This window comes from Hypoxylon fragiforme (genome assembly GCF_022984875.1).
Source record: "Hypoxylon fragiforme strain CBS 206.31 chromosome Unknown GGS25scaffold_6, whole genome shotgun sequence".
NCBI lineage: Eukaryota > Fungi > Ascomycota > Sordariomycetes > Xylariales > Hypoxylaceae > Hypoxylon > Hypoxylon fragiforme.
Window position 1 is genome coordinate 1,729,690 of NW_026054761.1, and position 25,755 is coordinate 1,755,444.

A 25,755-nucleotide genomic window follows, 5' to 3' on the forward strand; every position below is an offset into this window, starting at 1 on the left:
GGAGAACTTCCCAGGACTTCGTTTGGACTTCACTCATATTTCGGTTACGTCTGGCTGGATTTGCAGTATCTGCTTTTCATAGTCCTCATCTTTCTAGCTGGGCCGGGGGGATGCCGGTGAGCACCCGAGGAACTTCCACCTCAGTCGTCACTTGTTCTGCTCATATGGTAACAATGGGCTATCCTCCCAATATACACAGTACCCGCGCTGCCATGTGTGAATAGTCTCCGGGTAGAATTCCATTCAACCTTATTTATAGGCCATTCATCCTTGACAATTAGGTAGACCTGTCGTGGTAGTTGCCATGACAGCTGCCATTGAGAAGCTATGAGCACTTTATGGACGCGTCACTTTCTCACTGTGAGGCACAAATCCGTAAATTCTTTATATTGTAGCGTCACAGAAATTCAACTTATAATAATTTCCATCCTCTCTCCAACTTCGAGTCTCTCAAGCTTCCAGACATTACTTCAATCGATCCTGGACCACAAAAGCTGATATCGTTCCGCACAAAACTCCTTCCAAGTTACTGCAACACATCCACATAAATTATTCTAACTAACCGGTGTCAACTCCCTCAGGTTTGTGTCATGGTCCACCCTCCACTATCGCTCACCGTAAGCTAACATTCATGCCACGAAGAAAGACACAATGGGAGAGGAACGAGTTACCAGCGACGATCTGGTCGAGAAGCTATTCCGTGCCTTGCCTCATTCTGACTTCATGGACAAGAACAACAAATACCTCCAAACCGACGGACGCTACGACGGAATCTTTATGTTCTGGGATTTTCCTGAGTACTCGGGCCAACGCAGCAGAAACTTTGTACTTTTGAAGAACATAGTGCTTCGTGTCATGGAACGGGAAGGTCCATCTGGCATTCGCGCTGCCTTCATGAACGGCGTTCTGAGTCTCATCTCCCAAGAGCCAACGTTCGACGTACGAGATGGTTCGGCTAGATCGCGATATCTGCAGTACTGCAAGTGGGTAATGCAAGGAAGAAAGACAAAAAACCTTCCTCGCGCCCTACTGCCTGAAGACGGCGATGGCAGCAATAGAGACAGCGACAGTGGTAGTCATAATGACGACGACCAGGAGCGAGATCTTCGATACATCTTTGTCAACGCCAACACTGGTTCCATTTGCGCTCACTGCAACCGAGAAGGAGCCCAATTCCGATGCACGAGCTGCATACAAAAGAACGACGACCACATTACACTCGAGACCAGTTACTGCGATAGTGACTGCCAGCGAGCTGACTGGAAGCAACATAAGCGGATATGCTTCTACCGCAAGAGCTTCGCGCGGACTGTCCGTATCATGAAAGCCTTCCTCGATACCATAGTGGAAGTAGCGTCAACTTTCACTATTACGAAGAGCTATGAGAAGGACGGTGCCATCTACCTCGCATGGAGATCCCAAATACTCGATGCTATGCGTGGAGCTTCTCAAGTTCATCCTTTTCCTCACGGCAGTTTCGCGGATGCGCGACACGCTATGGCGGCCTTCGGCAACGAGCTCTCGACTTCTACCCTGTTTCAGCTGTTGCTCAAGAGCAGCGTGACGAACTGGCTATGGAGTGGTATGCTACCCCCCTCCTTTGACTCCGAGACACCGCTAACACTCAGTAGAATTATGTACGAACATCGACCTACTCGAGGTTGATGTCAAGAATGCCCCAAGTCCAGTGGTTCTTATCGATCCAAGCGGCGGTATATCCGCGAGCATGGTGGAATCACATCCAATCTTCAAGGCCACGTTGAAATCCGGAGAGACCTTCGCAGTAGACTTCGCGGGACGCAGCTTCGGATGGGCAGAGACCTTGACGCTCTGGGAGGACTTTGAGGAACAGCGGTTGCTGAAAGTTCGTGGTATACTTCGTGTGGACATGCCGGCCAGTGAGATGATGCAGTACGAGCAGAGGGTTCAGCCTGAGCAGAGGGGGACTGGGATTCATCTTGAGCTTTGGAAAGAGATGGGCCACCAGACACAACAGATGGCCATACGGGATAAGTTGTGGCCTTTCGCCACCGGTTTCCTCGGGCATGCTCATGCCCAGCATTACGCCCCTGTTGAGGACAAAGTGGTAAAGCTGGCAAGGAAGGTAGCCAAAAACATGGTCGATACCGAGATCAAGAGCGTGTACAGGCTATACCTGGACACGAATCTCAAGGTGCAGGCCACAGGCCCACAGCACGAAATGGGGATCTTGGAGAACGTCTGGCTGTCAAAGAAGGATGCGGAGAAGCTCAAGGATACGAAGGACGAGAAGCTGAAGAAGATATGGGCAGCTCATATTGAGAGCTGTGGTATCAGTCTGAAGGAATCGAACCTGATACCAAGCTTCGGTGGTGGACTGGAGGAGGAGACTAGCCCTTTCGTCCGTGATTTCACTACTTACTAGGTATCCACCCAATATCTAGATAGCTTCGTTTCTCGATACCCCTCGACCTGGCTGGGCTATCGTATGAATATACAAGGGCATGATATGTTGTACGTAATGGAAGCCCAAATAGTCTACTGTGCGATATGAGATGAGATGACTGCTAAAATAAGACCTTTCATCTTTACATCTTTACTACTATATAGTGTTTGAAGTAGTACCTGCTTAGGTAGGTAGGTAGGTAGCTCTTTGATCGGTGAGTAGACCTGTGATCAGTTTGACATGAGGTTTGATAGAAAGACCAGAAAGACCAGAAAGATCAGAGATGTTGGGTTGTTGAAAGTTTAGCCTATATAACTATGCTTGTGACGGAATGAGATGCCGATAGAATACCCAATGAACCCCATTCAATTTTCTTGGGTTGGTTGGAATTCTTGGAATTCTTGGACGTTGCTACCACGTACGATTCTGATGAATATATGATTCTTGGCTTCACGGAAAGGGAAGAGTGGAAGATGCACTAACTAACTATGTATTTAAATAGGAGAAGTGGGATATCCTAGTACGTAAGCCAATCTACATAACTACCCTCCCTCCCTAGCCTAGGTAGTACATAATAGTACAATAGTACCCTAGGCACCTAATGTAACAGCCTGGGTTAAAACATTTGAAGGTTCAAAGTTACCTCAATGTTAATTAATCGATTCTACCCGTGACGTTTACAACTACATACTAGCGTGCCCAGTAGGTCTAGTAGTAAGTACAATACATACCGATACATAGGTATGTAGTGCTGGGTATTGAGGTATGGATGTTTTACAATTAGACTTTTAGAATCATTGAAACGGGAACAACCTTGAAAAACGGCGAGTAAGAACCTAAATCATATGTAGGTATCTGCTCTACCAAACCTTAATAGGCACATACTATTGACGTAACTATGTATGTACCTATATCGGCTAGGTATCCTTGTAATCGATTGTGATGACTTTCCGATTGGATGCGCATGATCTGATTCGTGATGTAGTCTGAAACTGTGCATAGATGCGATCATGAAAATGTACATATGTATATGTACTATTTAGTACATTTTATACAAGTAATCCAGTACACGCGGTAGAGTGGCTTGGGTAGTAGGCGCGGAGATTATTCTAGCCATGCTAAGCTTCTGCCGCGTTGCCGTCTGCCATTAGAAAGTGACCACTCACCGGTAAGAAACATCGAAGGCAATTCGAGCCCGCCCAAATCCGCCATTGCGAAATAACTTGCATACATATTTTTACATACTAGGTAGGTATCCATGGATACAATGCATGTATGAATATACTAACATTAGTAGCGTATTTATTTGGTGGTCGAACCTTGAACTGCACGTACCCTACTACCTACTATGTACGTACCTTACACATGGCATAATGTAACATCAATGATCATGATCAATTGTATTGTATTGTACCTACATACATACGGCATAGTATGGATATGTACCTACGTACCCCCTTTTTTTCACACCAACATCAATTAACATTGGAAGGAACCACATGCATTCAACCGAGGGAACATTGAAAGCTGACTGCCAATGTTTTCTACATCGATCTTGCCCTGTAATTTCAAAACCCTCAAACGATTTTCGTAACTTTCGTGACCCCATGCCCCCATGCAACTTCTGTGCAACTCATATCGTGGCTGAGTACCGCTACATCGGTTTTTTCTTCTTTGTTTCTGCTTTTGCTCTTGCTCAACCCCAAAAATAATAGTTCTTGTAATCTTGACTTTTTGCGCGACTCTTGCGCAACCACGTACAACACCGTATCACAACTCTCCCTCCCTCCCTCTTACTAACTCTACAGTCCCTTACTTACTTCTTTCCCTCCTTTACATCTTTACGCCAACGTCCTTGCTTGCAGTCCGCCGGCCGGTCAAACGTCGAATTATCCAATCCAACAACAAAACAAGCCGACCACGATATTCTTAACCGCTTAACCGCCGCATCTTCAAAGCATAGCCTCAAAAACATAGCCTTAAATATCACATCGCAATTCATGTTGGTCTCATGATATTGATATCGATATCGATAGGGCCACGTCAATTACCTACTCCACCCAACCGTTTTAATACTTGTTCCCGACACTCTTTTGAAAACATTGATATTAAACTGGAAACTGAACACTGGTGGCGGACGGAGTGAACATTTTAAAGGGTCGACGTTTGAGCGAACATCGAGCGAACATCGAGCGATCATCGGCCGAGCCATACTTCCTTTTCCCTCGCAACGCTTTACGAATGACCAGTCACCGCCATGAATTTAACATGTAACTCCACGTTGGAGGATATGCGAAGTACGTACCAAAAACAAGCAATAGCTATTCTATCTTAGTCTGCCTAAGACTCATCATCCTGGCATCTTGTCATCCTGCCGTTCAACGTTCCTGCATGCCCAGAACCATGGCGCCAAGATGTAAAGATGTTTTGCTGACATGCTTCTAAACAGTTGGGTCCGAGGAGAAGATCGGTGGTAAAATTACTTTTCATGAGCTTGCTCTTATTATCGCCGGCGCCTCTACCATTGTCGCCTACGTCACTAGCTTTTACTTGATGTGGCGCCATGCCACCAACTACACCAAGCCTCGCGAGCAAAGACAGTACGTCTATTGATATTGAACCTACCTAGTATATGAACCCAAATGGGTTAGCTAACTTATTATCCCTAGTATTATCCGTATCCTTTTCATGATCCCCGTTTACGCTACATCTGCCTTCTTATGTATATGGTATTACTGGCATGCCGTCTATTTCCAGGTTCTCAGCGACTGCTATGAGGCCTTCGCCATCGCCTCTTTCTTTGCGCTCATGTGCCATTATGTCGCACCCGACTTGCACGACCAGAAGGAATTCTTCCGACATATGCGCCCTGTCCAACCGTGGGTGTGGCCACTGGATTGGTTTGCCAAGTGCTGCGGCGGCAAGAAAGGTTGCTGGAGAACACCTGCCAGTGGCTTGACCTGGTTTAACATAGTTTGGATCGGAATCTATCATTATTGCTTCATTCGAGTTGCTATGACCATTACGGCTGTTGTAACCCAATATTTCGAACGGTATTGCGAAAGTAGTAACAGTATCTTCTTTGCGCACATCTGGGTATGATTCACCTGCCCTAGTCCTTCGTTAAAAGATAATTCGATGAAGTTATCGCTTACATTGTCATAGGTCATTGCCATCGAGTGTATAGCAGTCACGATCGCAATGTACTGCCTGATCCAATTCTACGTACAATTACGTGAACCACTATCAGAACACAAACCCTTTCTCAAAGTTCTGGCCATTAAGCTTGTCATTTTCTTGTCTTTCTGGCAGACGATCGCTATCTCCCTCGGAACTTCTACTCTTCATATCGTGAACCCAAATTCGATTCTTGCCTATCCCGACATAAAAGTTGGCGTGCCCAGTCTGATGCTTTGTTTTGAGATGGCAGTGTTTGCTATTCTACATCTATGGGCCTTTCCTTACGCTCCCTATGTCGAAGGCGCGAAAACTGGCTTCTACCCCAATCCCGATCCGTCCTTGGGAGTGCCACCTCGTGAGAATGAGCATGGATCAAACAAGGGTGGCTTCATGGGCTTGAAAGCCTTCGCAGATGCTTTAAATCTCTGGGACATCGTCAAAGCATTTGGCCGCGGAATGCGATGGTTATTCGTTGGTGTTAAGCGCCGCCATCAAGATCCTAGCTACCGGACCAACCCTGACGTGGTTACCAGCTATCCGATGCAGCCATTCGGCGCAGCCGAACCTGGCACTAAGAGTACAGATCACCTACCTATTGCAAGTGAATTCCGCCGTAGCACATTTGGAATTAAGGCTTCCGGTAATCCGCTACCCGAGGAGAGCGCCGGGCTTATCATGCATGCGCAGACCAATCCCGGGAGCCCTCAAAGGCGGTTATCTAACCCATACTTAGATCCAACGCATCCTCCAGTCCATAACCCGTCTAGGGGCTACACACCCTATGATGAACCCGGAGGTGATATAGGGATCGCGAGTACGCGCTACGATAATGACCCCCAACCAGTCTACGGCCGTCAAGGTGGAAGCACGGCGGGTTGGAGTGAACCGCAAAATCCACAACATGCACAACATGCACAACATACGCAGCATGCTAGACGCATGGCTGCGCGAACTTCGACGCAAGTCCATGTCGGTAACGCGCTATGGGGCGACCGGAGTCCTCGCGACCCCCCGAATCGATTTTAACCCCCATTGAAAGGACTATCATGCTTAGAGCCCTTTCTTTGTTTACCTTTGATGCATATTCGGTCTGCGGGGATGGCCTTGAAATTTGGCGTACTGGATGATTTGAAAAAGGGGATGTTTTTTTTATACAAGAAAACCGGCAAGGCGTTCTACTTGGCCCGACTAGGGGCGATGAGTGTTTTTTTTTTTCCATGTCACATAGTGCCAGAGGAACATTGCATGTTGAACAAACTATTTGGCCAACAAATTCGGATAGCAGACATGCCGGTTTGGCTGCTGAGGCATAAGGCAAAAAGGCAAAGGCAAAATGCGAGGCAAGGAAAAAATGCCCCTGCAAGAGAGGCCCTGGATAGGAGGGGGCCATAGATATATTAGCAATGATACCTTAGCGTTCGTGTTTGTACTATGAATGATACCTCAATTTTACTTTACTACCTCTGCATCTGGTGCGTTTGTCGGATTGACTGGACTGCTGGGTATCTATATGACTATCGGGAACGTAATAAGGAGGGCATGGATGTGAAATCAATGGTCTTTAGATGGTATTTTTGCTCTACAAGCTAGGTTAGGTATGTGTTGTGTATGCAGCAGAACCGAGTTTCTCTTCGTGCTATGTATGTAGGTAGGTACCTAGGTATCATCTCATTTCTCGTTCCATCCTGTTTCGTTTCATTCATTCACGACCATATATATATATGTATCTGGGCACCTTCACCCATTCATCTATTCATCTGCGCGGCTTGACGTCCGCGGAGAGAAAACCAAATCCCAACCGTAGTAAATCGTCAAGGTCCGTCCTCTCGTAAAATGTGGGTATATCTCCTGTGGACCGGCAATGTTCATTCCTTTCTTCCTAGTGTTTCCCTTTTCTTCGTCTTCTTTCTTTCTTTCTTTCTTTCTTTGGGGACGGTGGTAGTACATATATTCTACAATGACTTCAAGGCTTTTGTTTCGTATTCCTTGGCGTGCTTCGCCGCTTCGCCTCAAAAATTATATGATACAGAAGGTAATTATGATGATGATGATGGAAGTAGGCGAAAGAAAAAGGGGGGTATCATGATGCGTAGATAATTTTGGGTATGTTGTACAAAAATAATAATAGCAAGTACGAGTCGTTGATTCTGGTATCTTTCGGAAGACACAATATGAAAAAAGGGGGTTGAAATTATGTGGTCTGAATTTTGCTTGAATGATTTCCGTGTTGTCAAAACGCCCTTATCGCCTTCCATGCAAGTAAAAAAAAAAAGGAATAAATTATGCAAATTGCAGTCGATTGGAAGTTGCTAGTAGAGTCATGTCCTGCGCGTTGTACACTGCTGAAATTCGGCTGCTACGAAATGTATTGTACGATTGATGAATGCCCTTCTTGATCCTGCTAATGCTTTCGGTATCTTGCTTGTTGCCCATCCTGAGCCGGTCTCATAATACACGGTCGAAAAATTAAAAAGAAAAACGAGCTTCGTCGTGGTACTTTCACATCATGTAGCAGAGTAAAGATCTTCCCGACCACGGTATTAACGTCTCTGCCTCTTTTCGGTAGGTCCTCCGAAATCATCGCTTCGGCGCTTGCGGCCTCGGTCGTCGCCTCCGCGAGATTCCCGGCGATCATCACCTCCACGTGCTCCACCACCCGTTACACCTCCTCCTCGACCTCGTGCGTAATCTTCATGTCTCCCACTCCCACCATCCGCTCGATGACGCGTGTCTCGTGGGCCATCACGACCATTACCCATTAAATCACTCCTACCACTGCTTTGCAACGGTTCTCGACCCATTCCTGCGGGATCTCGGCCCGACCGCCGCGGCGGTTCCATTTCTCCTTCTCTTCCATGCCCGGGAGGTCCAGTGTTAGATTTTCGTTCCCGATAATCTCGATGTTCCTTCGGTCTCTGCTCTCTATCCGCACTGCGTTCACGGCTGCTTCGTCGCGAAGAGCGTGAAGATCGGTCGGCATTGTTATGATCCCTTCGTCCTCGTTCATGATCATTTCGTCCAGAGCGCTCGCTGGTGTTGGCATTACGCTCACCCAGCAACATATTAGGGTCGGGACGTTCGTTAACTGGCGTTGAAATTGGGGACGCGCCAGTAAGCACCTGGGCATCCGAGCCAGCCAGGTTGGACCGAGAGCCTCTTGAACGCACAGTGGGGCTTGCCCCTTGTAATATAGTGTTAATGCCCGATAATTGCCTTTTCCCGCCAGTCCTAGCGCGTTCGTTGGCGGCTGCAGGCCCCGTGGGCGCGGACATGATACTGGGATTGTCAGATCCATGAGCCATGGGGTGATTACCTGATGACTGGCGATGGCCAGATGGTCCCGGGATGGATGGTCGATCGGGAGTTTGTAAAGGCGGTGGAATTGGGCGGCCACTTTGACGAGGGCCAGAATGCTGTGGCGCAATGTGGTTCATGCGATCAGGATGCACAGCGACCTGATTAGGTCCAGGGGCCTGGTAGGATGATTGGATAGGTTGTGCTGGCGCATTAGGGGTGTTTGGGTTCAATTGTCTTAACCTCTCCGGATGTATTCCTACCGATGAGTTGGCTGGTGCTGGGCCATTGGCTGGGCCATTCCCGTGGCCATATTGCCCACTACCTTGGCCCCGACGTGACCTAGACGAGGCAGGGCCGGTGGGAGGGTGATGCCTGTCCGGTGATGGAGGTCGGTGAGGGTCACCACTGGGGAACCTGGGATCTGGTCTGCCTGGTGGATTATTCGTAGGGGCACGAGCTGATGTGCGACCACGGCCGCGTGGGCCTTCGGGAGGGTTTGTTGTGTCGCTGATTGAAGGAACCGAGTTTAAGCGGCCGTATTCTGGATCCTGATTGTTAAGCCTACCGTGATCTGATTCACTTCGCGGTGGTCCTTGAAAAGTAGCGGGATCCCGTGACCTGTCAACCATACCGCGGTCATTATCGTGCTCAACTGGCCTGCCACCTTTTGGTGCAGTAGATGGCAACGATTCGTTCCAATGCTCCCGAGGTTGATGGTGGTCTATGCGATGAGGTCGGCCGGATCGATCTTCGCGAGATGAATCACCCGCCCGGGAATCAGAACGATCAGATCGCCGCGGAGACTGCGGCCGAGAGCCATTCCGATCTCGGCTATCTTCCCTAGACTGGCGACTACCAGGCCTGCCGTCGCCAATCAACATGGCTCGAGCTGGATTAATAGTCGAGCGCTCATCAGGACGGTCTGCGTTGATAAGCCGTGCTCTATCCGGATTTACTGGCGGTCCTTGTGACTCTGATTGGGGAGGCGGCATGGGATTTGCGGGGGTTGTGATATCGCGTTGCACTTTAGCGGTATCAGGACCTCGGTTAGTGCTCACGGGGGGAAGAGCGCGATCGCGTGGAGTACGACTATCACGATCAGGGGGGTTTGATTCGTTTTTTCGAGCGGAGTCCGCTCGGTGTGGTGCTCGGTCCCTGTCGGATCTCGAAGGCTCCCTGGCTATGCTCTCCGGGGCCCGGCGATCAACGAGTGGCTGTTCTCGTCCACGAGCCGGTCGTGTATCATCTGGGGTTCTAAAACTTCTTGGGTCTCTCGAGTCTCGCGGTTCTCTAGAATCCCGAGGCTCTCGAGGATCTCTGACACCTCGTGCTTCTCTAGGCTCCCTAGTCTCTCGATGGTCCCTTGCATGAACGGAAGTCGTAATCTGCCCAAATTTGTCATGAGTAAAGTGTGCAGGGAATGGAACCTCTGGTCGGCTGGGCAACCCTGGTGCGGGGGCCAAAGTTGACTGGCGGGACAACTCAGCCCTTGGACCAGTTGCTGGTACTGGCGCAGAAGGCACAGACCTTGGAGTCGAGGATCGACTCGGGATTAGTTTTGGGTCTGGCTTTGGAGCTGGGGTGGCCGACTTCTGGCTGTTATCCCTAGTTGGAAGCGACAATCGTGAGGCTTCTGTGTCCTTTTTGGTAGGTTCAATACCGGCTGATGTTTTCACATCTTTTACCTCCCCGTCCTCTTCCTCGATAGTTGTCTTGGGCCGTGTGGAGGCGCTATGAGCGTATTAGATAGGTACCTATGTATACCAGCGCTTTTCGAGAAATCTGACTTACGCTCCTGGGGTTGGCTTGAATTCTGGTGCGTTTGGTCGGAGTTGCGGGACTTTGGCAGGCTCTGCCAACTTCTTGTCTTCAGCCGAATCGCCACTCTGTGACCTGGTTAGTATCTGTGAAGTCTCTAGCATGTGATTCAAACGTACAGTATTGGACCGGAAGGCTTGAACCATAACCCATTTAGTCGAGTACTTCCTTAAAGCAGAAGTTGCAGTATTCGCTGTAACCGAGAGATCGACTCTGTGGCTTTGTCCATCCTCACTCTCATTCTTCGTAGCACCTTCGCGCTCTGCAATCTTCCCGAGTATCTGTAGAAATTGTCGTCCCATGAAATCTACGGCAGGGAAATTCTCAAGACCTCCTTTTAATATGGTAATGGCATTCCTTATATGCATCCACTCCGTCCCTGTGAGACATGATCGTAACGCCATAGATAGATTCCGATGCCAAGTCCAGAGCAGATCGCGGAATTGATCATGCTCCATGAACGAAGTTGGCTTGCCGTTGTCATCAAAGGCGGTAGCAAATCCAAGTCTTCCATTCTGAACAGCTTCTTTGGTGTATACGTCCTTATCTTTGTGCCACTTCGCAAGGTCTCCCAACGTGAGCTTGATGAAACGACCGAGGAACTCAGCTTCTCGAACAGTGCATCCAAATATCATCAATCGCAACCTATTCACGCCAAAGAATCGGTCGTATAAGTCGGCAAGCTTGAAGTTTGGAACGCGACTGGAATGCATGAACTTGATCATTCGGTGGCAAAAGTCTGCATCGGTAGGGGAAAGGAGAAGGCGTGGAATAAGGCACTCTTCGATGAATGTGTCGGCAATAGATTCTGGCTTCGCTGAAGAGTTGAACCATCGCGCACTTTGCTTGATTAGTAAAATCTTGGTCTTGCTGACTCGCTCACTGCAGGCGCTAGCCTCGGCAGCGAGATCCTTATTCAACTGCACAAGTGCGTCGAGTGATTTCTTCTTATTACTCATGTCGCCGCGCTCCCTTTTCAATTCAGCATATTGCTTCTCTACTCGCGAAGTCTCTGCCTCGTAACTGCTCATTGGAACAACAAGGTCTCCTGTTTGAAGTGACCAGAAGAGCACAAATAGTTCAGGACTGATTTTGGTCCATACGTCCGAAGGTAGCAGGCTACGTACGGTGTTCATGATAGGCCCGAGCACATCCATGAAGCGGTCTGGCTTGTGACCATTTGTTGTAGGTGGTTGTCGCGAATCTGCCTTATCCGTATCTGGTACATCTACTACCATAGAATCTTCCGCATCTTGGACGATGGTAGTTGCCGTGGCATTATGGCTATCTTTCGACTCGATGACCAAATCACCATCGGCATCCGTTATTGGTTCTGGAGTCGCAATTGCGAGCTTTTCTCCTGGGCCCATCATGAAATACTGGAGACTGGCACGACCGATCATGAAGGCAATATTAGCATCAAGGCCAAAGTCGGTCATCAACCGTGGAATACTAGGTATGAGTGCGTCAAACTGCTCGGGCGTCAAGTTATTTCGAAGCAGCTCTATATACTGGACAAGAGCTTGCTGGGAGTCGTCTATGACGGAGGCTAAGTATTTGATATGAGTTTCGTTCTCCGGTAGCTGGTAGATGGCAGACTGGCGATACTGAGCCATGTTCGTTAAGAGCTGGCAAGCAAGATCCGTCTGGACTAGAGCCTTCATAAGGCGTGTAGCACTCTTGGCGGACTCGTAGCGCTTATCTCCCAAGTTAACCAGCGTCTGGCGTCGTAAAAGCTCGCCACCGCTCAGAGCAAACAACTGAGCATCTGTGAAATCAGCATCCGAAACAATTCCACCCATGGAAGTAACAAGTTCTCGCAATATGATCATGTCCGTAGAGTTACCGTGGGCGATTTGGTCATTCACGTAGTAAATGACAGGGGTGGGATCCATATTGCTGTATCGTCGGAAGACTCGTCCAGAGAATTTAGAAAGGGCCTGTAGCCATCGACTGGTGAGAAGAACAGACGTTTCTTGGGTTCTGCTCCTCTGCTTGCCGCCCAGTGAACTCAGGAGAGACCAAACGAGAACGTCGTGACCCATTTCCGTGAAATATTTGGTGCATTCGACGAAGGCCTCGATAAGATTGGTGTACGCTTCGATTTGATCAAGTGCAACCTTGCACACAATACCGGGTGATGATAGAGCCACCTTGGCAAGCTTCTTCGCAGAGCTGGATATGTTTTGCAAGGACAGTCGTTTCAACGTCGCCAGTGTGTCTAGTCTAGCGTTCTTGAAAGCCTTTGCCATGGCGGGTATCCGGGATATCTGTCCCTCATAACACTCTGCATATATATTGTAACGAACTTGCGTAGGATAGTACTTGAGCAGACCCCAAACCGAATCTACGGCGTCGACGTTAGAGTCGCTGAGGCATAAGGATGGCACAAGGGTGCGGCGAAGAAGATCTTGCCAGCGCGCAATATTTTCTGGGGACTTGTCTTGGTGAAAGCTTTTCACTCCAATGACAGCTAGTTTCTTGACTAGCGAAGGTTCTCTGCCAATATTGACACCCGAGATGTTGAGGAACGTGCTGCAAAGGGTAAAAACGTCGGAGACTGTCTGGCATATTGGGACATTATCTGCCCATTCGTCGAGATAGAATCGATAGAGGGTGCCTTTGTTAATCCCATCGGCATGCGGCCACTTCAATATTTTGACAGGGGAACCATCAACAAGCTTCAAATTACCCTTTCCCATTCCAGCTTGCCCCTGAGCTATCTCTGGTTTGACTGAAAAACTAGTCAAGGGTCGAATATCCTTAGGGCGGGAATCTTCGAAGACTTTGCTAATGGAGTGTAGTAGGATACGATTGACAGCCGGGTAAATCTCATCAGGATACGCCTCGGGAAGCCAGGGAAAGCGCCCAAGTATGAAGAGGGCTTCAGGGATCGCTCCTACAACTAGCAGGTGTGTCACTAAATCTGCCTTGTGGGCTTCTTTTGGTTCTGGGAGGCTTTGCCCATCTTCTTTCGCTGCATTCGCTTCTGGTTGATTGCTGTCGGCGTTCGTTGTTGCTGATTCTCGTGGTTTTGAGGAAGAAGGCAGGGTATCATCGGAAAGAGCTCCGGCCGTAAGGAGGGCGTTTGGTTCGGCGCCCTGTCTCCTAGCACGGTCTTTTTCGTCCAGTTCTTGCATTCGTCGTTGCCTCAAGAGTTCCATTCGGTCATCATCGGGCCATAAATGAGGATAAAGATCAGGGAGGGAGATGAAACCAATTTTGATAAAGAAGGCCGCGAGATAGTATAGATTTGCAGGTAGCGTTTCACTTCGATCGCGGGCATCGGAGGCATAGAAACGAAACTTGAACCCTAACAATTGTGCGGCAATCTTATTACCACATGGCGGGACTGTCTTTGTGATTCGAATCCAATCGAGATTGAAGTCGCCCTTCAGGTTCGAACTGGTCGCGGTACCCATAGGATCATGTTGGCTGACATCTTCGACTTGCCGCCCTCCAAGCTCGAAGAATGCGTCAAGATGAACTTCTCGAGCTCTATCCCAGAATGTTAGATCACGCTGATGGCATTGCTCGGCAAGCCCTGCTCTGAGGTCATCAGCGCTGACACCTTCATTTTGAGGTAAAGCCCATTTTGGTAAGCCGCCGGTGAATATCTTTTCGGAGTGCTCAATCTGAGTGCGAGGCCACCAGGAACTGATCCGCAAAAATCTGGAAAAGAACATGATGTTTCTCAACATCGTCGCAGAGAAGACGTCGATAACCACATCCAGAACCCTACCGACATCGAGGTCGAAAGTGCCGATCAATCCTTTCACGCGCTCCCAACACGCTTGCACGAGTGCAAAATCATGATGGTCTCGAGCATAATACGGTGTACGGTACAGCTCAGCAGCAAGCTTAGAGTAACCCTCGGACTCCTCTCGTAGCAAATTGTAGTTCGCCTGTCGGTACAATTGGTTCGTGGCAAAACGAATGCCTAACTTGACAAAGGTATCGCGGATTAAGCCAAGTTGCTGTAAGGCTGGAGCGTCGAGGACCTCGCGGAGAAGCTTTGGGGATATGTCTGTAGCGGCGAGGAAATTTCGTAGTTGCGAGGCACCGTCTTCGGAGTCAACGAAGATAGATACAGTATCGAGGAAGAGTGTCTGCGCATCGAATTTAAATCCGGAGTCGTCATCATTCTCTACCGATGGCCCCAGTATATGTTTGATGCAGTTTCCAGCATCTACTGGGTTAAGGCGACCCTCAAAAATAGCACGCGTAAATTCTTGAGAGATGGTCGAAATTTCTTCAACATCTTCATCGACCCTAGACTTGATGCCATGGTCAATAACCTCTTGGCGACCTATTTGTTGCCAGACTGAAAGTCGCGATTCGGTTAAGATGGCGTAGTTGTAGTTAGATGGTATAGATGGCCGAGGCTGGCTATTTTGGGGGGCGGATGGCGTAGAAGGAATCGGGGCAGAGGGAGCCTGCGAAGACGAGCTGGAGGGACGACCAGCAGATGGGGAGATAGGCACTCGATGAGTTGATGTAGTGGCTAACTGATTGTTCGATGAATCGCGACGATCGGGGTTTCTTCTTGTGTTTCTGCCTCCAGATGCGCGGCGAGTCTGCGGGGAAAGACCATCTTGAAAATCTCTTTCGTGTTGGCCGAGTGTTGTGTCAGAAGGACGATGAGGAGCTGGACGATTCGCCCCAGCATCAGATGGTCTCTCGTTTCTCTTTCTTTTCGGAGGCATCTTGACGGTGCGCGACGAATTCTGTGTGACGAAATACCATGGAATGTAAGATAAAAATCAGATGGTACTTGATGAGTGAGGTGAGTGAAGATGATGAAAAGACAGGAAGTGAGTTCAAGAATAATTAGAAATGGCCCTCAAACAAGCATCCTTTAGGATAGACCTAGTATTCGTTTGACGGTGACGTAGATCTCGAGGGATTTAAGTAATAACAACTTCTGGATAATGAACGGAGAAGCGGTGTAGCATTTACCAGAAAGAGAAATTGAAAAAGTGAAGAAATCAAAAAATGGCGATGTAATGGTTAATAGTTGTAGAGAGGTGAGATGAAAGGTAGAAAGGTATTGTAGTAGAAAGGAAGGTAAAATACGTTGTATGGAGAGAACAAAGAAAGTGAACTAGCTGATGTTGGTACAACGAACACCCTTCCCTCAAATGGTCAACCATGCATCTAAGATTGAAAGATGGAAGATGAGGAGGTAGAGAGAGGGAAAGTGAACGGTATTCTGGTTCTGATTCTGGTGGGCAGGGTGGGCAGAATGGTCAGAATGGTCAGAACAATAATCGCGTTGGTTTGAGAGGAGACGACGAAGTAACTTTTGGAGTCGCGCGTGGTGGATTTAGCGATGCAGCCTCAAAAGCTTGCAAAAAAGAGGTAAGGCTGGCTGCATGCAGGAAGGATAAAGTGTAGAAGTCACTTAGTCAACCCTATTGTTTTAGTGGACTTTGTCCTAGTAATGTAAGTACTGAGTACTTATTATCTGTGCAATCCACTAGATTGGTGGAGTCGCCATCCACCACATCTGCACTTATCTACATCATGTAAGTATGTACCTAGTCTGGTACATGGATAACTACTAGGTACCTAGGTTAGGACCTACCTAGTACTAACTACCTAGGTAGGTAGTAACTAAGGCCCCGATCGGAATTCTTCTTAAACTACCTCTTACTTAAATATCCCTACTATAAAGTGGGTTTTTAGTCATAAAAGTCATCAGCCATAACATAAAAATAATACCTTACTTAAAATAGTTAAAAAGTTATTTGCATAAATTTTATAAAATCCTTATAACGATTTTAAGAGCCTTTTAATAGGTATCTTTTAAATTAAGTTAAAAATTAAATTATAATAAGTAAAGCGTCTCCATTTTTCTTAAAAATAAGGCCTTTTTTAAAAGGCGGTTAAAAGGTAAGGTCTTACGTTAAACTCGACCTTAGAAAATAGGTTAAATATATATTTCATTTTTAAAAATAAACACTTTTTTAAATATATAAAATCCATTTAAATAAATAAAATTCTTAAAAAAGAAATTAATTATTATTTAATTTTATAAAGTTTTAATAAGTATTTCGTTATAAGGGTGGTTATTAAATTAAATTTTATTTAAATTTATTTAAATTATTTAAATTTAAATATTACGATTAATAACCTTAAAAGTTAAATTTTAACTTTAAAGGTTTAATTTTAAAAAAGAATCGTAAAAAATAAAAAAATATATTTTAAACTTATATATTTTTTATGCATTTAAATGTACCTTTTCACTTTTTAAGAGGTAGTTTAAAAAAAATTTTAATTAAGGTTTATCTTAATAAGCTTAAATTAAAAGAACGGTTTTACTTTATACCTTTTACGCCACACCATTTTTTAATTAATTAAACCTTAAAACCACCTTTTTTACGTAAAACCGTTTTTTAATTTAAGGTATAAAGGTAATTATTTATATTAAATATCTTTAATAATAAAAATTAAAATTATTAAAATAATTATTATAATTAAAAAATAAGCATTTAAATTTACTTTAAATTAAATAATTAAGTTATTATAAATTTAATATAATTTTTTTAATATTTTTACGGCGTTTAATTATTAATATATTCCATAAAATTAAATATTATTATTTTTATTAATTATTATATTAAACTTACGTAATACGTTAAATAATTTTCTATTATAATAATAAATAAATAATTATTTTTATAACTTATTTAAGTTATAAAAATAATATTATTATTATTATAACAAAATATAACGCGTTAAGACAAAATATAACGCGTTAAACCTTTTTAAAATAATATATCGTATTATTAATTTAATTAAGTTATTTAAAAAACCACGTTTTTAAATAATAATATAAGTTTATTTAAAGTTAAAAAAAGTAACTTTTAAGCTATTAATAAAGTTTAAAATTAATTAAAATATTATTAATTATATTATCGTTAAATGTTAATATTATATAATAGTAAAAACACTTTTTAAATTAAATAATACATTAATATTATTTTAAAAAAATTAAAAAAAATGTTAACAAGCTTTAAAATATTTATTATTAGCTTTAAAAGTTTATTTAAAATAAATAAGGTTTTTCGTTATTTTATTATCGCTTAATAAGGTAAATTATTAAATTAATATAAAAACGCTTACTAATTTATTAATTACGTATAATTTACTTACACTTTTATTATAACATAAAAAAAGTTAATACAAAGTTTATAATATGATATATTTATTTCCGACATTTTATAAATTAAGAATATTTATTTTATTTATTTAGTTATAAAGTGTTTTATTAAAAGGTCGATTTTTTTTATATGGTGGTTATAAGGGGCACAGCTAAAAATTCACCTTCGTGTCTTAGACTTGAAATTTTGACACGACATGCATAGCCCCACAGATACATTGGCATGGTCTATGTCTGTGGTGGCTGTGGTGGCGTAAAAAATTTCAAGGCTAAGCTCGCTAAGATAAATCGGGGCCTAACTCTAGTAGTAACTACTTACATAATCCAAAAAAAAAAACTCGAAAAAGTACTTAGGTACTTTATAACTCAGATTTCCCCAACTATTGAAGATTTCAAGTTATTTAAGAGTCATAAAATGACATTTCATCATTGGACAACCTTTTGCTTTTATCACTATATTATGACGTCTGACTCAAATACTTGAGAGATAAGTTCTACAAAATATTGTTTTAGCCTTTAAGAATTCTCATTGTATCTGTCTTGTCTGATCTCAGCAGTTTGTTATATCCTTTACCCAATAATATAATCTATCCAAGTATTAAGCAGCATCACCATCTATTTTATATTGGCCCATTTAGCGGCAAGATGACTTCGGAAGGTAATTCTGCTAGTAAGCAGCCTAAATATGGTCAGTACTTAGTGGTTCTTTTATATTTCATCGTATTCCTATTTTTGATATCAGTATTTCTATAAGTTTGGCCTTCGGGCTGTTTAAAATTTATAAGAATGGTGGCTGAATACTTCCAAGAAAGAACTCGGCAGCAACCCGAGAACCCGTTTGCCAGTCTGATTCCAGATCAGAATATCGCCATAATTCCAAGCTTCACCCTTGAATCTGGCGTCACCTTGAAAAACTTGCCGTTGGCATACACAGTCAGGGGAAAACTCTCCCCCAAGGCAGATAATGCTATGGTTATATGCCACGCATTAACAGGCTCTGCCGATGTCAGCGACTGGTGGGGACCTCTACTGGGAGGTCCTGGCCGAGCCTTTGATACTTCAAGATTTTTCATCATCTGTATGAACAGCTTAGGTAGTCCTTATGGAACTGTAAGCCCGGTAACAGCCAAAGATGGCGACCTGAACAACGAGCGATATGGACCTGAGTTTCCTCTTACTACCATCAGAGATGACGTCAAGTAGGTCGTATTTTCTTCCCCCAAAAACCACATGGATATTTCTGACGTGAGACAGCTTGCACAAAATGCTTCTAGATGATCTAGGAGTACGCCAGGTAGCCGCTGTCATTGGCGGCTCTATGGGGGGAATGCTCGTGCTGGAATGGGCATATTTCGGCAAGGATTACGTTAGATGTATCGTACCAATTGCAACCTCGAGCCGTCATAGTGCCTGGGGAATTAGTTGGGGCGAGGCCCAACGGCAAAGCATCTATGCGGATCCCAAGTATGACGATGGATACTATTCCTTCTCCGACCCGCCTTCTACCGGTCTTGGAGCTGCCCGTATGTCGGCGCTCTTGACCTATCGTAGTAGGAACTCCTTCGAGGCTCGATTTGGGCGTAATATCCCAGACCCGGCTAGGCGCCAGACCATCCGTGAATCACCACGCCCGAGCACCCCATCTGAGGCCCATTTTCATATTCATAATGACGGACACAAAACCACACGGCTATCGAGAAATAACAGCCACTCAGAGCAGCAAACGCCTATTGCTAGCAGGGCTGACGCAACTAATTCTAATGATGCCGATGGCCAGTCACTTGATCCTCAGTTCACTGGCCCCAAGACGGACATTTCTACCAAGGCGGAGACGATGCCAACAACAACTTATTTCTCTGCTCAATCATACCTTCGGTACCAAGGGGAGAAATTTGTCAAGCGTTTTGACAGCAACTGCTATATCGCCATTACGAGAAAACTGGACACCCATGATATTTCACGCTACCGCGCAGATAGCATTGCCGAGGCTCTCGCTCTCATCGAGCAACCTACCTTAGTCTTAGGCATTGAAAGTGATGGATTGTTTACCTTCGCCGAGCAGCAGGAGTTAGCCGAACATATCAAGAACGCCAGGCTCGAAAAGATAGATAGCCAGGAAGGCCACGACGCCTTCTTATTGCAGTTTGAACAAGTCAACAAGTACATTCTTGAGTTTCTAAACGAATTTTTGCCGGACATTATGGCCAGAGAAGGAGAGGACGTGGGAATAGCTAGTGTTGGTGAATTGACTAAGTCGAGTACTTTCGGGGAGGCGGAAGTAGACGATATCACTGCGTGGTAGATACGCGTGGTTTGACTTTCAGTCAACTTCCGAGGAGTATAATGAATATACTTGCGTTACCTTGGAACGATTGCTGAAAATAACACGATCTTAGGCGTGTGCATTTAGACTACAGTAAATGTGGTAACAAGCGAACACAACGGCACCTTCCAGCCACGCGGAGCGTATAATAACCAATATAAGGAGGTAAGAACTCTATGGAAATTTCGAAATGAGTGGTCATCTTAGTATTGTACATTTGGCACCTAATATCTATTATAGTTCAACTCATATTGCCAAACCTCATTCACTCCCTTATTCCTCGGTTCCTCATAGAAGCTCCTTATACTCAGGCAAGTCCCATTTAACCTTCTCCTGCAGGAACCAGGCAGCTACGACGTCGAACTTCAAGAGGGAAACAATTCCAACAATGAAGTTCAGAACCCCGACGCCGAATTTTGTTGTCAGCATGATGGCGTCAAATATATTCTTATCGCCATCAACCAACGCCTTGGTGACCTGATCTATGAAGGGTCGGAACGTCTGCTCGTACGCCGTAAGCGCGGCTGCAATGCCATCGCCAACATGCTCTTTCTGAACGCTCCCACAATGCCTTTCGATCTCGCCAGCCAGGACGTAGGCGCCGACCATAGCGGCAGTTGTTCCCATCCCCGTGGTAGCCGACGGGCAATATGCCGCGTCGCCCAGCAACACCACGCGGCCGCGGGTCCAAGACTCCAACCTAACGAAGCCCATGCTCTCGAGGTAGAAGTTATCGGAGCCCACCAGATCCCTCAGGAACTCCTCGGTCCGCCACCCGGCGCCCTTCATGATCTCCGCCAGGGCCTCCTTCTCCTTCTGCACGTCTCCCCGTGCGTTCTTCAGCTTTTCCGAGTCCGTCGTGAAGCCCATGTACACCTGCATCTGCTCAGGGCTGTGGCGCCGCGTCATCATGCTTCGCCGACCGGGGGCTATGTACGCGGTGGCGATGTAATCCTCGCCTTCTTGTATCTGCCGGTCGATCGTGAAATAACTCGTGTACACGCCCTTGAGCGGGCAGAATCCGTCCGCGGCATCCGCGCCGTCCGCCGTCCCGAGCATCATCCTGCGAGTGCGCGAGCCTTGGCCGTCGGCACCAACCACGAGATCGTACCTATCCACGCTTCCGTTCGCGAGCCGGACCTGAACACCACCGCCGGAAGCCTTGTCCTCCTCGAAACCTTCTATTGACGTCCCAAAGACGTACTCGGCTTTGTTGGCCCTCGCCGCTTCGTACAGGATACGGCACATATCGCCGCGCATGATCTCGAACTCGCTGGTGAAGTTCTGCAGCCCCTTGCCGGACGTGTTCGCCGCGAAGAAGCCGCGCCGCCGGCCCGAGCCGTCGACGACCTGTATCCCGTTCTCGGGCGCCGCCTTGGCGCGGAACGCCGACTCCAGACCCATCCGCTTCATCACCTCGATCCCGTGGCCCCGGAGATCGATCTGCAGCCCCTTGGCTCGCAGGGTGGGGAACCACTCGACGACGGTGACTTTGTGGCCGAGCTTGGAGAGCCAGAAGGCGAGGGCGTTGCCGGCGATGCCGCCGCCGCTTATGAGGACCTTTAGTCGTGCCATGGTTTTATGAGAAGGGGGGTATGGATGTTGTTTGAGTATTGGAAATGAAACATAAAATAAGAATGCGGAAACACTTTACTTCAGCCTGGATGAATAATATGAAAGGGCTAGAGATAGTCGAACTATTTGACCACACGCAACATAATACTTGAAAACTTTCTCGAAAAAGGGGTGGGTAGGTGAGTGTAACCTGATATACAACACCTTATGTCCGGATACAGTTGAAATCGTGCCTGTCGTTCGTCTCGGCCGAGAGACTTCAGCTCTCGGCAAATTCGTTGGTCATGCTTTCTCCCTTATCACCGTACCTAGCATGACTCACCCCAGTCCGTGGACTCATGGCGGGAACTCACCCGTTAACTTGTCTACGACAGATAGATGTATATAAATACAGCATTACACGCTGCGGGTTATACACACACACACACACACACACACACACTTGGGTTATAACGGGTTGATGTGGGTTCTAGGCTTACTCCGGGCTTGACGCATGGAAGTGTATTTTTTACCCCTGAAGCCCGAGAGTCGATCTAGGCATTCTCTCTTTCTACCCTACCTACACTGTATCTGGCAGAGACAGAACCACCCCTATCTAATCGAGATCATACCGAGAGCCACCACCATCATCCCCAGTAGCACATACGCATATATAATCGGCTATTTTAGCACCCACACTACTCGAATCCTCCATCCGGCCAAAACAGATCCAAGTCCAACTCCCACCCAAAGCCCTGCGCCTCCTCATCAAACCCCACCGTCAACGGCGTGAGTCCACCACCCGCATCAGGCACACCCATCTCAGCATCACCACCAAGCTGCTCACGGAGCAACCCGTGGCAAAACTCCAAGCTCTCCCTCGCGCTGCGCGTAACCGCCCTCTCCATCTCGCACCCCGCCTCCGTAGCCTCCACCTGCGCCAGCACCATGGCAAGGAACATGTGGCTCTTGACGTTCGTCTCGCCGCGCCGGATCCGCTCCGCCGACACCGCGAGCAGCTCGCCGACCGTCTGCTTCAGGAACGCGATGTGCCGCGACGCATGATCATCGGTCGCCCCTCCGCCGTCTTGCCGCCGCTCCTCGACCTGCGCGACGAGCTCGGCGGCGACGACGGTCGATGCGTACCGGAAGACTTCGCGGAACATGCCGCCGCCGGCGAAGATGAGGCGCGAGAAGGCGTCCTCCTTGTCGTTGTCGGCGTTGGGCACCAAGGAGGAAGAGGAGATCATAGCCATAGCAGCGTCGAGGCTCGCCTTGTGCGAGTAGTAGAACAGCGGGTTCTCGCGCGCCTTGGTCGCGAAGGGGCTGTGCAGCGGGATCAGGAACCGCCGCACCAGGTACTCAAGCATGCGCCTGTGGAAGGGCGCCGCGCCGCCACCGGACTGCTGCGTGCTCGTGAGCACGAAGCGGGTGCCTGTGCGACAGGCCTCGGTGATCTCGGCGCTGAGGGCGAGGACGTCCGTGTATGAGAGCGAGGAGCGGAGGCCGTTGAGGAGGTGCAGGACGCGGATGCGGGTTGGCAGAGATTCTAGCAGAAGCAGTTGCATTGAAGCTGCTGTGTAGATATTCTTGGGGTGCGGCGGAGGCGGCGTCGTGGTTGCATCGTCTAGCTCGTCGTCGTTGTTGTTCGCCGGCGCGGCGGTGTCGAACTCTTCAAAGGATATCCGGGGCGGCATGGCCGTGTCCAGGGACGACTGGACCACCATCTCGAGGATGGTCGCCCACAGCCTCCGCCGAAGCTCCGCTTGCACCACGGACATGGAGGGCAGGTGCTTCGGGTCGCGGTGCAGCCCCATTTGCATCGCGCAGTGGATCAGCGACCCGATGGACATCCACACCAGATCGCCGCCGACCGAGAAGATCTGCCGGGCGAGAACGGTCAAGCAGTGGATCTGCAGCCCGCTGATGGTCAGGCGGTCCTTTTCCATCGGCCCGCCCACCCACGCCTGGGCCGCGTATATCCACCGATGAACGCTATTTCGGAACCCAGCAGCAGCTGTATCTGCATGACCCTGCTCGGACAAACTCGACCCTATGCCGATAACCAGCAGGATCTGCAGACGTAGACTCGTCGTAGCGCTCTCGGGGTTATCCCAGTACCGGCGATACTCGGACCAAAACGTCGGCACGTGAAGGATCCGGTACGCCGACTCGAAGAATTGGAAGTACAGGTTCACCATCGCGTCGGCCACCGCACGGGGAGGCGGCGCGAGGTCGAACTCGGGATATAGGAGACACCTGCTAGGCCGGACTACCTTGATCGCTCGGGCGATGTTCTTGCATTTTTGAAGCAGGGCGCCGATTTGGTTGAATAGAGCCCCGAGCTCGGTGGTGTCTTGGTTTGCGGCGTCCTTGGTACTGTTTAGGGCCGTGGTGTAGCAGGTCATGATGGGCCGGAACTTGCGATGTAGTTAGTAGCTCGAAAGGGATAGGTAGGTAGGTAGGTAACATAGTATGTAGTCTAGTTATACGAATACGAGCGAATGTAAGACGTACCTCTTGAGTAATACCTATCCGGAGACTCCATCCCAACACCCTCGTTTTGTTCAGGATGATCTGCGAGTTCTGCGACGACGGATGGGCGAGTATGTCCTGAACAGCCGCAGAGGAAGCAGGGTTGCCATTGTTGTTGTCACGGGACCTTGCGGACTCTTCTAGCTTCTGTGCCCGTTGCAAGGGGCCCCGGAGATTAGGCTCTACTGCTACCACCTGGACACACTCCGACGGTGGGACATGGCTTTGGTTCAAAGCATCCGCCACGGGTGGGTAGTGAACAGGCTCTGCGGCGAATCCGTTGGTACTTATCTGTTGCGCTTGCGCCGCTAAAGCCGAGGGTGCGCAGGATTGCGGGCTTGACGTCTCGCCCCGGGAGCTGGTATCGCGAAGGGGCTGCGGAATGGCAGGTGGCTTATGGGTATAGAGCTTATAAGCGCACCGGGCTTTTGCAGATACACAAGGGGTACAGGGGTTGCTTCGATCGCACTTGATCTTGCGGCGCCGACACTCAAGGCATGATAAGGCTGGTCGGCGGCGGCGGCGGAGTGGTGGCTCCATGACGATGATTTCTTGATTGAGAGCTCAGCTCAGGTCCGTGAATATTCGCTCTTTTCGGATGTAAGCGGAAATGCTGAATCGTTAGAGCGCTTGGGACCGAGGACCAATAGTCTACAAGCTGTATATTGTGTCGACCCATGTAACTAAGTCTTAAGTCCGCATCGTATGCCTTGGCTTTTGAAACTTATTTTATTAGAAATCCCTAGGTATTGCAAATATTAGAGGTACCTAACTAGGTAGTAATGTGTAAACTCCGAACTGAATCGCCATCCTTTTGACAACACCGACCTCGTCAGCGCAAATATACCGTAAATCCGCCACTATACCGAGGCACTAACTAGGCATGTAGGTAGGTAGGTCCGTATAGGTGCCTATAACTATGTCAGCACCAAATCCGGTAATTTTCATAGAATGGTAGCCAATCAAGAGAAGAGAGAACCCCTTTACACGTCACCGATAGCCCTTTTCATCTTTTTTCCATGAAATTGCCAATCGAAGCCATTAAAGACTCGCTCACGACCTTGTTCATTGTATACCTAGATAAACATTCATCAATTCATCATCAGCCTCTTAATTCTAGCCAGTTTTCAGGTTCTCTCATGGTTTCCGGAGGGATTCATTCGCAAAACTCACCTTCCAGATCACCGTCTCCCCCCCATCAAAGAAATCGCGGACGAGGTCGTCCTCATCGGCTCTACCATCCTCTCGAAACTCCTCAATCAAATCCGTGAGAGACTTGCGGCGGAAAAACAAGTCCCAACTCCATCCTTCGTAGTGCGGGTAGTACCTATTCTCCCCTTTCTTGTCCCCCTGTGGTTCAACGTTTTGGAGAAGGAAAAAGGAAAAGAAGAAGAAGGGCTGACCTTCGAATATATCTGCTGTGTAAGTAGAAAAGTCTGGGAAATCCAAGGTTGACAG

General features: G+C 47.4%; 6 protein-coding genes across 6 annotated transcripts; 3 read left to right on the plus strand and 3 right to left on the minus strand.

Moving 5' to 3' along the window:
- Nucleotides 1–375: 375 nt before the first annotated feature.
- GGS25DRAFT_327361 (uncharacterized protein) lies at nucleotides 376–1,700 on the plus strand. The gene has a single exon (XM_049257874.1). The coding sequence runs from the start codon at nucleotides 652–654 to the stop codon at nucleotides 1,663–1,665; it is 1,014 nt and encodes a 337-aa protein (XP_049115709.1). The 5' UTR covers nucleotides 376–651; the 3' UTR covers nucleotides 1,666–1,700.
- A 2,855-nt stretch (nucleotides 1,701–4,555) lies between these two features.
- On the plus strand, nucleotides 4,556–7,062 carry GGS25DRAFT_327376 (DUF300-domain-containing protein). The gene is made up of 4 exons (XM_049257875.1): nucleotides 4,556–4,722; nucleotides 4,875–5,025; nucleotides 5,095–5,521; nucleotides 5,591–7,062. The coding sequence occupies exons 1-4, from the start codon at nucleotides 4,683–4,685 to the stop codon at nucleotides 6,629–6,631; spliced, it is 1,659 nt and encodes a 552-aa protein (XP_049115710.1). The 5' UTR covers nucleotides 4,556–4,682; the 3' UTR covers nucleotides 6,632–7,062.
- An 861-nt stretch (nucleotides 7,063–7,923) lies between these two features.
- GGS25DRAFT_327393 (uncharacterized protein) lies at nucleotides 7,924–16,094 on the minus strand. The gene is made up of 3 exons (XM_049257876.1): nucleotides 10,840–16,094; nucleotides 10,694–10,788; nucleotides 7,924–10,633 (listed from the first exon to the last, which is right to left on the minus strand). Exons 1-3 carry the CDS (start codon nucleotides 15,424–15,426, stop codon nucleotides 8,146–8,148), a joined length of 7,170 nt encoding a protein of 2,389 aa, XP_049115711.1. The 5' UTR covers nucleotides 15,427–16,094; the 3' UTR covers nucleotides 7,924–8,145.
- A 2,356-nt stretch (nucleotides 16,095–18,450) lies between these two features.
- On the plus strand, nucleotides 18,451–20,304 carry GGS25DRAFT_327791 (homoserine O-acetyltransferase). The gene is made up of 3 exons (XM_049257877.1): nucleotides 18,451–18,573; nucleotides 18,694–19,084; nucleotides 19,140–20,304. Exons 1-3 carry the CDS (start codon nucleotides 18,531–18,533, stop codon nucleotides 20,185–20,187), a joined length of 1,482 nt encoding a protein of 493 aa, XP_049115712.1. The 5' UTR covers nucleotides 18,451–18,530; the 3' UTR covers nucleotides 20,188–20,304.
- A 192-nt stretch (nucleotides 20,305–20,496) lies between these two features.
- Nucleotides 20,497–21,783, minus strand: GGS25DRAFT_522834 (FAD/NAD(P)-binding domain-containing protein; the record flags this gene model as incomplete). The annotated part of the gene is made up of 1 exon (XM_049264317.1): nucleotides 20,497–21,783. One exon carries the CDS (start codon nucleotides 21,781–21,783, stop codon nucleotides 20,497–20,499), a length of 1,287 nt encoding a protein of 428 aa, XP_049115713.1.
- A 677-nt stretch (nucleotides 21,784–22,460) lies between these two features.
- On the minus strand, nucleotides 22,461–24,837 carry GGS25DRAFT_522835 (uncharacterized protein; the record flags this gene model as incomplete). The annotated part of the gene is made up of 2 exons (XM_049264318.1): nucleotides 22,461–24,182; nucleotides 24,280–24,837. The coding sequence occupies 2 exons, from the start codon at nucleotides 24,835–24,837 to the stop codon at nucleotides 22,461–22,463; spliced, it is 2,280 nt and encodes a 759-aa protein (XP_049115714.1).
- Nucleotides 24,838–25,755: the final 918 nt, after the last annotated feature.

Coding starts and splice junctions, on each gene's coding strand:
- GGS25DRAFT_327376 (XM_049257875.1), top strand. CDS start 4,683: ATGAATTTAACATGTAACTCCACGTTGGAGGATATGCGAA. Junction 5,026..5,094: donor AAGCCTCGCGAGCAAAGACA/GTACGTCTATTG, acceptor TATTATCCCTAG/TATTATCCGTATCCTTTTCA. Junction 5,522..5,590: donor TCTTCTTTGCGCACATCTGG/GTATGATTCACC, acceptor ACATTGTCATAG/GTCATTGCCATCGAGTGTAT.
- GGS25DRAFT_327791 (XM_049257877.1), top strand. CDS start 18,531: ATGACTTCGGAAGGTAATTCTGCTAGTAAGCAGCCTAAATATG. Junction 18,574..18,693: donor TAGTAAGCAGCCTAAATATG/GTCAGTACTTAG, acceptor AATACTTCCAAG/AAAGAACTCGGCAGCAACCC. Junction 19,085..19,139: donor ACCATCAGAGATGACGTCAA/GTAGGTCGTATT, acceptor GACGTGAGACAG/CTTGCACAAAATGCTTCTAG.
- GGS25DRAFT_327393 (XM_049257876.1), bottom strand. CDS start 15,426: ATGCCTCCGAAAAGAAAGAGAAACGAGAGACCATCTGATGCTGGGGCG. Junction 10,789..10,839: donor AAGCCTTCCGGTCCAATACT/GTACGTTTGAAT, acceptor ACCAGGTCACAG/AGTGGCGATTCGGCTGAAGA. Junction 10,634..10,693: donor TTCAAGCCAACCCCAGGAGC/GTAAGTCAGATT, acceptor ATACGCTCATAG/CGCCTCCACACGGCCCAAGA.
- GGS25DRAFT_327361 (XM_049257874.1), top strand. CDS start 652: ATGGGAGAGGAACGAGTTACCAGCGACGATCTGGTCGAGAAGCTATTC.